The following is a 14,612-nucleotide window of genomic DNA, read 5'->3' on the forward strand; positions in this document are numbered from 1 at the left end:
TCATATATGGTACTGTGACAAAAAAAATAGTGTGAAAATACGATAAGACCTAATGCCTTTTTATGTGCCGTTTGTATCCCTAGGGTTCTCGTGGATGGAACCTGCCGCATTACACACCGCGATCTGCGTTTGACTCCTATTAGAATGTTAGAATAGAATAGAATAGAATAAAATAGAATAGAATAAGTCTTCCATGTCATTGATATCCATGTTGAGAAACATTGTATGAAACAAGATTACACATGGTACTCCAACATGTAATAAAGACTTTGAAGAGAGAAAAGATAAGACTGTCCGGATAAATAGGCAAAAATAATAATTACAACGCAGTAGTTGGGAAAAAAAAATAATGCTATGAAAAATAGAGCATTTTAACAATAGTGCAATTTTTAAAAGTGTAAAAGACATTAGCAGCAAATATATAGATATATATAAATATGTTTTTTTGACAGTTTCGTCCAGTAGTGTATATTATTTAAGAGTTTGATTTGGCAACACCAAAAACAGAAATAAACCTCAAATTGTCGCAAGATATATTTTCACAGTTTTGTGCGCTTCTTCAGGGTGGTGATGGCCCTGGGAAAGAAGCTGTCTCTGAGCCAATTAGTCCTGGTTTTAAGGGTTTTGTATCCCCTACCAGAGGGCAACAGGTCAAACAAGTGGTGGCCAGGGTTAGTAATTGGTCCATTGCTATCCATTTTGATCCCCACCAATGTCATGCAATTGTGGTCAGCGATAGAATTTATTGACTGTTCCATAATTGCACAAACATGGTAACGCACTTTCAATTTTGTCTGCTTATAAGCCACACCTGTTAATAGGGCGATGTTCAAATTTCTGGGCAATTTGGGGGATTTGGGTGTGACCCACAGTCCAGAAAATACAGTATTCCTTATTAGTCTTTTATTGTTTGTTTATTGGATGGCGAACTCAGTTTGATTGAAACAGTCGTCTGAGTGAGCTCAAGGTTGTTGAACAGAAGTGCAAAAAATATTTCCCTGTTAATAGCTTGAGTGGTTATTATTCACGTCTGTCCCAGTTTTCACTGCTGAAGTCGTAATCCAGAATGAATGACAAGAGGCAGTGGAGAGAGCTGCAGAGGAGGTGAAGTTAATGACAAAATCTGTCAGCTGTAGTATGCCGCAAGTCGGGTCAGTCTGACAAAGATATCTGACTCAGTGCTTCAGCAGCAAGAAATACACGAGTCCTTCTTGGTCACAATGAAAATATGTGGTTGTGCAATTTATTTACACTGAAACCATTTCACAAACTGCAATCATTGTTCGTACAACTTTTAAAATGCCAAATTCAAGCACTTTTAAAGCACTGTCATGGCCAATTTTTTTTTCCAGAACCTTCAAATGAAGACATCCAGTGCCGATCAAAAGAACGTTATTTTTGTTCTTGGCTTTGATGACTAAAACAAAGTCGCTACTAGCACGTACTTTGTAGATCATAGATAGGAACAGAATCGCACAACTTTTTTTATCAATGGGCTGCTGTAAACTGACATGAATTCTGCCCTTGTGCATTAAGAATGCACATGCAGCTTCAATACATCACACTTGCTTACAAACACTGAAAGGGCTCTATAGGTGTTGGGTTTTAATGGCGTTCAATATGCAAGACAAAAAATGAAAGTACTGTATGTATAAAAAGCAGAAAAATGAGCCAAGTTTGAATTCATTTTAAAGAAACGTATTGCTACGTATCAATGCGCATTCAATATTTCAATTTTAGAGACTGCTGATCTTTTGCTTTTTGTTTTACTCATTTCAATTTATATTTTTGCATGTTTTGCAGAAGCTATGTGTCTAAATTGATTTTAAAAAAAAGGAAATAGTTGGTTTTTGGAACATTTTATCATTTATTTGTAGCACTGAAGAGTTATCATTTTTGACATATTTAATTGTTATGCATTTTCAAGGATTTTTGTTGTTGTCAAACTTTAAATCTGTTCAGTGTAAAAAAAAATGTTTTTGTTTTTTTTTACATTTTTTGGGTAGATTTGTGAATATTTTAATCTATATTTTGTGACTTATGCAGGGATGCACTGTAAAACTGGTTGCCTCAAACTAGACATTTTTGGAAACCCCTACACCTACCCTTAAGAAAATGTAAAATACAATGTTTAGTTTTTCAGATTGTGATAAATTTAACATAGTGCTTGGTAGGGCTTCAAGCTAGTGTCTCACCTGTTTTCTAGCTAAGATACCCATGCTACCCTCATCTGCATAAAATAAAAATAAAAAACAGGCGAGAATAAAAACCTTCTATTTCTGTGTGTTCCAAATCAGATTACTAAATTTTAGTAGCACTTGCCGTAGTTGTTTAAGTTTGGGACAAATCTTTAGTGTGCTACCTTTCAAAAGAGACCAAAACTGTCGAAAAAGTTTAAGAACAGCATTCAATTAAATTTGGGTACATTTTGGATTGGGATTTTATGCAAATTTTACAGAAACATCAAAGAATAATGGGGATTGCTGAAAAGCAGACATTTTCTTTCTGAGTGAAAACTAGCCGATGCATCGTGCCCACAGGAATTGCACCCAACATGCTGGAAATAGCAACAGTGCGAGACCGTCTACTGTGTGTACCTTCATTAATTAACCGGGGGCAGACACTGTGTGGATACAATGGAATCTGGTTCACTTTTCTGAGAGATCGTAGGTTTGTGTGCAGGAGGTAATTTGCCAGTCATGTGAAACGTTATCACCGTTTGTAGAGGAACCAGAGATATTTTTTCTTTCTTCTCCTCTACAAATGACAGCACATCATCTAAAATCCTTCAGGGAATGACATCCTAGGGTCTCGTAATGCCTATGGGAGTCAAACCGGGGAATGTGGTGGTGGCATGGGGGGAATTGAAGGATGGTTGTCATGAAGATGTCTAGAGATGCACTGACTCTTTCATCAGCGCCTACACTTTAGTGGATGGAAATACTAACAGTCATTGACTGTTGCACTGCATGGAGTCAATAACCCTGGCAGCCTGCTAAGGATCATCAAACGTATGGATTTTATTTTCACAGTACCTCCACTATAATAGGTCTTACCGGGGAGAATCTCATCCACTTACATATAATGTGTACTCTAATTCAAAGATTTAAAGTTCTATATAAAACACACACATCATGATATCTAATTCCTTTCAGTAATTGAAAAGTTATTGATCCTTTCAGGGTTCGTACACCTTTTTTCATGCTCAAATTCTCGAACTTTTCAAGCAATCAAGACAGTTTTTTTAAATTATCCAGGATCTTCAAAGGAAGAAATCCCGCGGTGATCAAAAGGTTTTTTTTGGGGGTTGACTAAAATAAAGTCGCTATCCTGCTGCTAGCGCATACTTTGAGCTATTTGGAGCTGTTCCTACCTATGATCTACAATCTTTTTACGTCAGTGGGCTGCCATAAACTGACATGAATTCTGCCTTGACACTGCTTGCACAGCTTGGCTACGTCACACTTGTTTACAAACACGGAAAGGGCTCTATAGGTGTTGGGTAATAATTTAGTTCAATACGGAAGACAAAAAAGAAAAAAAGTACTGCATGTAGTAAAAACAGAAGAATTGCTCTGAAGCAGAGTGCATTCAAACTTATCTTAGAGTCTGCTGATAAACTAATGATCCCAAGAGCCAAGGAGAGAACTGCAGGTTCGAGAGCGTTCTCCATTCGGGCCCCGGTGTTGTGAAATACATTGCCTTGTGAGATTCGATCAGCAACCTCAGTGGAAGTGTTTAACTCTAGGTTTAAAAAACACTTATATTCTATAGCGTATGAATGACCTATACAGTGGAACCTCGCTAGTTCGCGGTTCCACTTTATAAAATATACCTTACCTTCTCAATAAAAGCATTTATTGACTTGACACCATTGAGCGCGAGCTTATGTCAACTGAGGACACGGTGTGGACACTCTTATTGTGAAGAGGAGGGAGAAGCCCTGACACAATGCTTAGTCATGGTGAGTTACCGCTTCGCTCCCCCCCTTCAACTCCTCCCACCTCACCCCCTTCTTATGTGGTGCTCAGTTTATCGAGGAGGAACTCGGCGACGCGACATAAGTATATTCTCTTCTGTCACATTTCATCTCAAGTTTGACTTTATTATACCAAAAGCGAGCGGTTGTTTGTAGTACCTAAACACGGCTAATTGTGTGTGGTTTCGTGTATTTGTGTAAAAGACGTTCGATGCAGCTAGTTAAAGTATTTTGTTATTGTCAGAAGGTAGCTCTTTCACTTTTATTAAAATGAACACAGACCCCTTTTTTAAAATCTTGTTTCCCAAAACGCTTCACCAACACTCATCAAATATCACATTTTCACTGTTTTTATTTTCAATATGTAACCGGTAGTGTTAACAAGCGAAATAAACTGCGATGGCTGCATGTGGTTAAGAGCGGTCAATACAATCATAATAAATGGTTCGTAGTGGTTTCGCCGCAGCCCTAATCCGTGTAAATTGATTATATAAGACATGGCTACTCTTGTGGGTCATGTTTTGGTACATTCAGTTCCAGTGTGAAGAGTTCTGGATGAGTCACCCAATAACTCCTTGCCATCATGCCAGCGATCACCTCGGTTTAATGGCAGGAGGTATACTGTATACCTTTATACGTTTTTTAAGCATTTTTGAAGGGGCGCCGCTACGTCGCGGATTTTCAGGTTTCGCGGGTGGTCTCGGTCCCCATTAACCGCGATAACCGAGGGATTACTGTATATCATGTTGACAATATTTGTGTATTATTTGTTATTGCAACATCCATTGCAGCCTGGTCATCCTGGAAGGAGGATTACCTCATGTGCTATCCCTTCAAGGTTTCTTTTCCTCATGTTGGAGGTTTTTGAGATTTTCCGGGCCCTCGTGTAGGTTTTAGCTCAGGGGATGATGTTATAATAGTCTGTGGTTTGCAATAATCCATGGTCTGTGCAGCCCTTTGAGAATCCTTGTGATTAAGGGCTATACAAATAAACTTGACTGATTTTTTTGCTTTTTGTTGTACTCATTTTGATTCATGTTTTTTGCATGTTTTTCAGAGGATTTGTTTCTAAATAGGTAAAGATAAAATGGTAAATAGTTTTTCGTTTTTTTTTTGCATTTTTCTTACATTTGTAGCTCTGAAGAGTTAATATTTTAATTTCTTATTTCATTATTTTGCATTTTCAGGGATTTTGTGTTTTTGTGCGACTTGAATCTGTTTGCTGTGTAAAAAGCTGCAATTGTTTTGTATTTGACCTTTTTGTAGATATCTGAATGTTTTAATTTATATTTCATGTGAAAAACATGTGAAATTACTAACTACTTAATATTTTAGTGCATAATGTCTTATTATTATTATTGATAATATACCATTAAAAAAAATCTGAGCAGCTGTTTGGGTGTCGTGCCCATTAAGCTGGTTTTCTAAATACATTTGTCCTATTGGGTGCCACCATGAAGAGGCGGTGACACTTCACGTGGCAACGCCATTATGACAAGTGACCAGAGCTTCATTCTCATGCACTTTTTTAAAGAAACATTTTCTTCATTTATTGTGTGGTCAATAGAGTCAAAACTGCCAAGAAACATGGCAACAGCAACAATTCAAAGCATTTTCCTGATTTCAAAAACACAACATTAAAATTCAATCATTTTCAAGGATTTCAAGCACCCGTACGAACCCAGCCCCTCAACGGTAAGGTGAATTAGAAAATGGATCAAGAGAAGAATACCAAAACGTCTACATGTACAAACCTTCGGTGATATGACATACATAAAAGATTTTCCAACATAAATGTCACTCTCCTCGACCAATCAATTGTAGAAAAGAATAAGCTTTTCAAGACAAGTAAAAAAAAAACAAGAGAACTATTATGAATGCAAAAGCTTTTATAAATCAGAAAGCAAAAGTTATACAATCATATTCAAAGTCATGTTAAATTCAGTGCACACTTGCTAGAGTTACAAGTGCCCTTTCATAAAAAAACAAATAAAGTTCAGCTTTTCTGACATTTTTGTAGTCATATCTGCCGGGAGCTGCAGCAGGGATATTAAGGAACATTTCAGGCAAGGCTTATTAAAACGCTTCAAGTTTATTTTGGGTTAATGAGTGCCCTCCAAATGATGAAAAGTGTATTATTTTTATGATACTGTATAATGAAAAACGTATTTCAAAGTTCATTTGAAAAAAAAAAAATACTTAAGTGACTGAACTTTGAGAAATTCTCTTTTCAGGCCACACAATGCCTCTAAATGTTCATTATTTCTTAACTTGACATTAAGAAAAATGGCCAAGCAGAGACTGCTCATAAAGAAAATGTTATGTGTTAGAAATGGATCGATTCAATTGTATTTTTCCCCCACACTGATATTTATACTGATTATTAGCTGAGAGGGAGGCTGATAAGCGATATTTGGAGCTCATATCCATTTTAAGTTTTTCCTATTTGAAGAAAGATATAACTAGCAAAAGCACGTATCAATGACAGTTCAAATTTTCCAAAATGCCAATCGGAAGAGAGCGAGAGAGCAAGAGCGAGAGCGCGAAAAAGAGAAAGAAAGAAAAAGAGGAAGAAAGTGTGAAGAAAGAGGGAAGAAAGAGACCAATTTTTTAGCAAATCTTTCCAATAATTCATGATTACTCCAACTGTTAGAAAAATAACGCTTGGAATGATTAGTGCTGTCTGACGTGGAAAATCAATTCGCATATTTTAAGTATTAGATTCTTTATATGAGTAGCTAATCAAGTAATTTTATTAAAATAAGATGAAAACAAAATGTAAATCGAGTACAAATTTCTGGCAATGCCAACATAATTTATAGGCAGTTCACCAGCAAAGAAGCTTTAAAAAAATAGATAGCTCAATTAATCTTTTCAGGGATTTGGTTTCTTTGATTTTTGTTTTTCAAAAAACGTGAAGATAGCTAAGAAACCTTCCCCAAGAAAATCAGCTGACAAACCTGATAGCCTCTCATTCTCTGGAAGTGAGCAATCACGTCACTAATGGTGTAAACTCGCACGTGACCCATGTGCAGGCGTCCCGACGGGTATGGGAACATGGAAAGAACATAAAACTTCTCCTGGTTCTGGTCCTGGAACAAAAAAAGCATCCAAAGTTATGACTATAGTGAGAAGATGACTAAAAACTTCAGTTATAGTCTGTTGTAGAGGTAAAATCTTAGGCCGGAACCCCGCCAGAAATTCTGGTCTTGCCTAAAATGTCAATGATTACGTTCGCGTTGGGTTTTCTCTCTTGCTGAATTTTTATTTACTATGCACTGGCCATTGTTCTTGTTTTCTCTTTTTCTATTTGTAGCATGCACGCTCAGCACTGTTGGACCCAGAAAAGCGGGCGTGCGGCAGGGGGGGTAGAGTCAGCCACATTAAAAAACAAAATATGAAAATTCAGGATCGCCTCAGGTTCGGGCCCTCAGATCAAGTTTGTTAGTCGGGCTCGGGCTGCTTCGGGCTTTCATACCTGCGAGCCAGGGTAGGGCCAGATTTTTTTACGCCCGATCCTTCCTCTACTGTAGTCTGTTGCATGATATCCAACAGGGATCTGCGGCCCAGGGGCCAACAGCCGCCTGCAGGATGACAGTATGAGGTCCCCCACTTTAATATGAAAGTTTAAAGGTACTGTGTATTATTGAAGTTAAAAAAAACAGACAATAAAAATATATATTTATTTAAAATGTAAGCAAAAATGCATGAACAATGCACGTTTTTAAGTACTCAAACTCATCATATATTTTACGTAACATGAGCTAATAATCTGTTATCTTGCTGCTTGGGGTGCATGGTTTTTTTCTGCTAAGGGCGCCTAAAAAACATTTTTTCTTTTCCCCCCTTTTTCTTTTTTCCTCATTTTTTCACGTTCTTCTCTTCTTTTATTTTCTTTTTCTCATTTTTTTTCTTTCCTTATTCCCCTTTTTCTTTTTTTTCCTCTTTTTTGTGAATGGCTTAGGGAAACACGAGAATCAAAGTGGTGCTTCTTGGTCACTGATTCTTCATAGTCTGTATTCTTCCTTGTGTTTTCCAACACTCGTTTTTGGTTGCACTACAAAATACTGTGACATCTCGTGGTCAAATAATACATGCTGTCCCTTTCATGCAACTGCATATCACACACAATTTGGATTTATTTATTCATTATTAATTGATTTTCATATTCAGTCTTATTCTGTGTATCAATATTTAGATATTGTTGAGAACAGCTGAAAATTTTCTCAGAGGTTTTCTTTAGGAAAACCAGATACAGTCCACTCTGATCCAGACCCCAGCGGCCCCCAAGTCAATTGAGTTTAAGAGCCCTGATATTCAATATAAAAATAACTTGCACGTTTGTACAAAGAATGCGCGTTGACCCGAGTGAAAACAAAGAGCAATATCTCATCAATGACTTGTGTAGTAAGTTGAGTGTTTTAACACCGTTTATGGATCAATGATTTCACTGTTGCTACCGAATTTCTTTCCCCGTTCCCATTTTCTAAGACTGCAAGGGCTAGTGTCGACAATGTCCTTTTATTCTTTTATGTGATTCAATTCTCCCTTGTCATGTAAATAAATGTACTTTGTTAGTATTAAACAAGTGGATTATTTGTGTGTCTCTATTATTTTCCTTCTGGAATGAGTCATTATCTATATCAATGAACCGAAAAAGCGATAATTTAAAGCTAAAATGAAAATGCGTTCAGAGCATTGCTTCCTTTATTATGAATGCTGGAGACAATATGGAGGTAATGTCGAATTCATTGGGGTGGGAAACCAGGAGCCCTACCTGCTGGCCGATTAGGTAACCACCGAATTAAATTAATGTAATTTAACGCAATTTACTCTACACTTTGTTATTCCGGCGCACATGGATTGTCATTTCAGAAGCAATCCAGTGGCACTGCCCCTTGAATGGATGGTTTACAGTCGCAACACTGTTGCCGTGGCAACGGACTAAGTGCCAGATACATCAAGCTATACGTGATTACAGGAAACCCGAGCCATGAATTTTTCAATAAATTAATTAGGACCGGAGCTGTCACGAGCACACTTCATCACTGTCTCTGCCCTGCGCCATTAGACCATTAGGATGTATAATCAGCCACGGACGCCGGGTTATAGTGAAGCATCATTTAGGTGAATGGCCAATTATTGCTTCATCAACTAATTTAAAGGAAACATTTAACAATCTTGTAATGTATAGGGAGCTTTCAGGTTTATGTTTTTATTTCATGAAGGAAAAAATAAAATCAATCGTGTTAAATGAACCCCTTATCAATCCTGTAAAATTCACTTTAACTTCCAGTCCAGAACATACCCAAAATAAATTGAATACTGTTGTTGAACCGTTCTGGATTTGGAAGGTTTTGGTTTCTTTTGAAAGGTTGAACTTTTAAGTTTTGTCCCCAAATGAAATAATCACTACAAGTACACTGAGTAAGTTGAAACACACAGGAAGGGAAATTGTATATTTTTGCCTGAATTTTGTCCCAAAACCACTGTTAATTTCTTTAAAACTTCATAGACCAATAAATCTGTTTTTCTTTTTTTACATAGTGGAATCGCTACCTAGTGGTCCCCGCCATGTTTGTCTGGCATCCATCTGCTGCACTGTGCTCTGTGGCACTGGTTTTCATTTGCATTATACAATACAGTACTGTCTAATGGACACACTGAACACACTGGGGCAGGAGTAGGCAACCTAAAATGTTAAAAGTGCCATATTTGACCAAAAGAGGAGCCCCGAAAAATTAAAATCCTTTTACAGACCTTATAACAAATGCTGTATGTATCTATATTAGCTAAGTTAGCTTATAGTTCCCTTTACACCTTTGAGGTCCATGGCCGATTTTGGGCTTTAAAAAGAGAAATTGTGCAGTGTAGCAGCAAAAACAGATGTATTTTTCATCACAGCCAGCCACTTTTCTCAAAGTACAAAAAACTTGCTTGTGTTATTTGCATTTCAACAGTTTAACTTTTGTATACAGGACCAATGTTCTGACAAGTGCAGGAGCATATGTGGGTTCCTACGGCTTAAGGCAAGTAAAATGCAAGAATTTTTAAGACTTTTTTTATGCCTTTTGAAATCAAATTTAAGATAAAATTGACAAAAAACACAATTGAAGCAAACAAAACAAAAAAACACGTATTTCTTGCATGAAATACATTGTGCCTCGTACACATTACATGGCACAGCTTTTAGCCCTGGCGAAAAACGTTCGTCGGACAGCCACTTCTCATTAAACGTACAACTCCTATTGGCTTAAAGTAAACGTCGCTGTCCGAAGTCGCTAAGTGTATTGTGGGTAGACGTATGACATGCATCTGCTTTGAAAGGACCAACTGAAACCACATCACCGTTTTGATATTTCTGTTAATGCGGTCAAGTGATGTTGCTTCAAAAGTAAAATCGGTGAATTATTAAAAAAGACTATTAATAAATGTTACTAAATATTTCTATTTCAAACAAATATAAATCTTACTTATGTGTTCACATTTTTAAGACATTAGAAATTCTAATGCAAACCAAGGCATTTTTGGAGAATAATGAATTCAATGCCTTTGGGGACTTTAAGGATCTGCAGGAACCCTTTTTACACATCATGTCAGTCTTTTTTCATATTTATCACAGGTAACCCTGGTATTTTGACATGCTAACAAGGGAGTATGGATGTGCAGGAAAAGGCTGTACCTTCTGCAGTGAGTCCTTGCGCCACTGCGCCATGATCTTTGGGTGCCACCATTGCTCTACTCTGGACCGGTTCTCAGCCCGATAGTCCTTCTCCCACACGCCAGTCTCACTGAACAGGGTGCGGATAGCGGGAGAAAGCTGGCGGAGGACAAGACTCAGGAAAGCGGCCCTGGTTTGACCACTAGGATGTGGAAGTATCCGAATCCTCAACATTATTATGACTCTGCCACAGAAAACAAACACGTAGGATGTGAATTAGCATTCACAGGGTTCCAACACCCTTTTCAAATTCAGGCACTTTTAAGGCAAATTTTCAATTTTTCCAGTACCTGCAAAGGAAGAAATCCAGCGCCTATCAAACATACTTTTTTTTGTTGGCTTTGATAACTAAAATATAGTCCCCATCTTGCTGCTAGCAAATACTTTGTGCAATATTGCTTGTGTCCCTTTTAAGATCTACAATCGTTTTGTGTCAATGGCTGCTATAAACTGACATGAATTCTGCTATTCTGTTTTAACAATGCACGCACAGCTTCAATACGTCACATTTGTTTACAAGCACAGAAAGGGCTCTATAGGTGTTTGGTAACAATTGAGTTCAATATGGAAAAAACAAAAGGTACTGTATGTATAAAAAAAAAGAGAAAAACAAGCAGAATTTTGACTCATTTTAATGACATTGATTGCTTCAAAGCAGAGTGCACTCAATCCTTCAATCTAAGAGACTTATGATCTTTTGCCTTATGTTTTACCTATTTTAATTTATATTTTTGCTTTTTTTCAGAGGATTTGTGTCTAGATTGGTTAAATTAGAATTGTAAGTAGTATTTTTTGCATTTCATCATTCATTATAGCTTTGAAAAGTTAGTATTTTTAATTTTTATGTTATTGTTTTGCATTTTCAGAATTTTGTGTTGTTGTTCGACTTTAAATCCAATCAGTGCGTAAAAAGGTAAAATTGTTTCGTATTTTATAAAAAAAAAAAAAAAAAAGTAAAGTCTTTAAATGTTTCAATTTATATTTCATGCATTTCTCCGGAGATCCCCTGTAAAACATATGAAATTACTAATAACAGTGTGGTGCAAAATGTTTTGTCCATCTGTGCGACCAGTAGGTGGTGATGCTTCACATGACAACACCATAATGACAAGGCTTGTCGCTGCATTTTCACACACTTTTTTTATTTATAAATTGTCTTCCTTTATTGTGTGGTCTAATGAGTTACTCTGCCAAGAAACACGACAACGGCAACAATTTCAAGCATTTTTAACCACTTCAGCCAAAATTCAAGCACTTTCCTGACTTTAAAACACAATATTAAAACTCTAGCATTTTCAAGGATTTTAAGCACCCGTACAAACGTATACATGTTAGAGTGACAGTTTACAATGAATTTGAGGATGGAATTATTTTTAATTAATTCATTTATTTAAAAGTAGAACATTATAAAATTGAATTAATCTGGAAATCCATGGTAGGAATTGATAAATTGAATTTGAATAACCTGGAGCTGTTATTGATTATCAAACAATTTTTACTAACTGCTAATTATACTATTATACATTCAAGCAAGTTATTCACAAGTATGAGCAGCTTTTTCATGAGCTACAAGTGTTACATTTGCATTAAAATCAGTTATCATTGGCTGAAAACTTCATAATGCATATTTCATTAAAAAAAATGAATGCTGGGTGGTGGAGGTATTGTTAAACAACGATAGAAAACCATAATCATTCACTGATTTAATGATAAATTAAATATTCTATTTTTGGGCCATGTCGCTGAGCTAAGACTAGAGATGAACTTTTTTTTCCCTTAGTGATTTTAAAGAACCGATTCAAGGTTACTGGCAGTGGGCATGACAAGGGTTTGAATGCTGTGCAGCGTTGAAGTGTCCACTCATAAAAGGACACGGGAACCAAACACTCATCAGGTTGGTGGAATCCAAGAAATGGAAGGGACAGAGATAGCTTACTTAAGGTAAAATATATATTTTTACAACGTAACTAGTAAACTGTTGATTAGTTGTATGCTTCCTAAGAAAGTCAAGTCTTAAAAATTATTTACATAGAAAACCAGAAGACTCAGTTTAATATGCTTTTGTATTGTGAGCAAACAAGACTATTATCGCCACACTGACACTGTAGAACAGGGTTCTCAATATTGTGGCCCGGGGGCCAATTGCAGCCCTCAAAATGATAATTTGAGACCCCTGCCCAATATGAACGTTAAAGAGACAGTGTCTGTTATTTTACCACTAGATGGCGATGTATTCTGTTGCGCAACACAAAATGGGTGCTTCAAATCACAAGTAAGAATACAATTTACGGAAACTCAGAGTGACCATAAAGCACCCATCCACCCATCCATTTTCTGGACCGCTTATCCTCAGTAGGGTCGCATGGGTGCTGGAGCTCATCCCAGCTTTCTTCAGACAGTGGGCAGGGGACAACCTGAACCGGTTGCCAGATGGTCGCAGGGCAAACAGACAGACAACTCATTCGCTCATTCACACCTTGGGACAATTTGGACTGGCTAATATACCTGACATGCATGTTTTTTGGAATGTGAGAGGAAACCGGGGGAAACCAACGCAAACACGGGGAGTACATGCAAACACCACACAGGAGGGTTCGATCTCATTACCTCAGAAGTGTGCCGCACACGCGCTAACCACTGCCTACCATAAAGCACCATTTTCCTCTATTATTTTCCCAGCATTAAATTGGCTACCCATAGGAGCAACATGGCGGACAATTATTTTATCCCCTTCTTTGTAAGGCTTATGTGGTATAAAAATGAGAAATTTCTCACCATACAAGTATTTTAAAAAATGCACATTTATCTGACAATTTGTGTATTTTGGATAATTATTCAAATCAATATTCCTTTTTTAATGAATATTTTTTACCACTAGTAAGCAACTAAACAATACATAAAGGCCCTTTAAATTAATCCCTATCAGATCATTGATTTATTACTGATTGATTTATTTTCATATCAATTTTTAATATTTTTATTCTTAGATCTTATTTTGTCAAGGTTTTTTTTATTGATATTTGAAAACAGTGGAATGTATTTTTTAGCACTTTGTGGTAGCAAACACGATACGGCCCAACCTCACCTCGGATCTAGTTCGGGCAGCCACCGAGTAAATTGAGTTTGAGACCCCTGCCTTAGAATATCTGACATCTGATAATCTGCGCAAGCGGACATGAACCAGGCTGAGATGAAAAACGTGAATGAGGTCCGTAATCGCTAATACTTAGCCATAACTCATGCGTAATTCTATGAAAAGCTCCATTCTTAATACATGATAACCGGACTACCAATAGGAAGAAGATGAAAGTATTCTAAGACAGTGACTCTTACATCTAATAAAGCTACCAAGAATATCTGATTAAAAGATAGTTGGCAAAATATAAGTAGCGATTTAATTAACAGAACAGCCAAACAGATTAACAAACTAAGCCTGTGACGATTTCAAATGTGTGATGTCCTTGCTAACCAGCTCGTGGGAACGTGTCCTTCAAGCATCACAGCAGCATGTCAACAACCAAGGCAGGTCTAGAGACTATTGAATCTGTTTCTATGGTGACCAGTGGGCTCAATATCTCCTTAAATATCCCGTGACTATGAACACATAAAAACCACTAAACTGTCGTTACTGGGTCAAAAAGTCCAAATAAACCCTTTTATAGCCCACAACAAGGTGTGACATCACAATCGAAGCTGGAAAAAAAATAATACTGGTCAGAAGAGAGAGGAAAACAACGCTGTCGGAGCTGGTACGTAGTTTTCATGTTGTGTATTTGTGTGCCGGAATGGGGGGGGGGGGGGGTGTTTAGTGATTGTAAACAGAAGCTTTACAGGATCCCAGTGGACACTCTTGATCAAATTAAAAAAAAAAAAGAGTTATTCATTCAAACAAAATCAATGGATCGAGACATT

The 14,612-nt window shown here is 37.1% G+C and overlaps 1 protein-coding gene across 1 annotated transcript in view; it reads right to left on the reverse strand.

Moving 5' to 3' along the window:
• The window catches only part of lars2 (leucyl-tRNA synthetase 2, mitochondrial), a 53,709-nt gene that overhangs the window by 37,584 nt on the left and 1,513 nt on the right, over positions 1-14,612 (reverse strand). Inside the window, exons 2-3 of the mRNA XM_088326134.1 lie at positions 10,662-10,884; positions 6,940-7,071 (exon numbers count right to left, since the gene is read on the reverse strand). Coding sequence (XP_088182260.1) covers positions 6,940-7,071; positions 10,662-10,874 — 345 coding nt within the window. The 5' untranslated portion in view covers positions 10,875-10,884. The remainder of the gene's footprint in view (positions 1-6,939; positions 7,072-10,661; positions 10,885-14,612) is intronic.

This window comes from Urocampus carinirostris, chromosome 2, assembly GCF_059441175.1.
Source record: "Urocampus carinirostris isolate Australia breed hairy pipefish chromosome 2, RoL_Ucar_1.0, whole genome shotgun sequence".
Classification (NCBI taxonomy): domain Eukaryota; kingdom Metazoa; phylum Chordata; class Actinopteri; order Syngnathiformes; family Syngnathidae; genus Urocampus; species Urocampus carinirostris.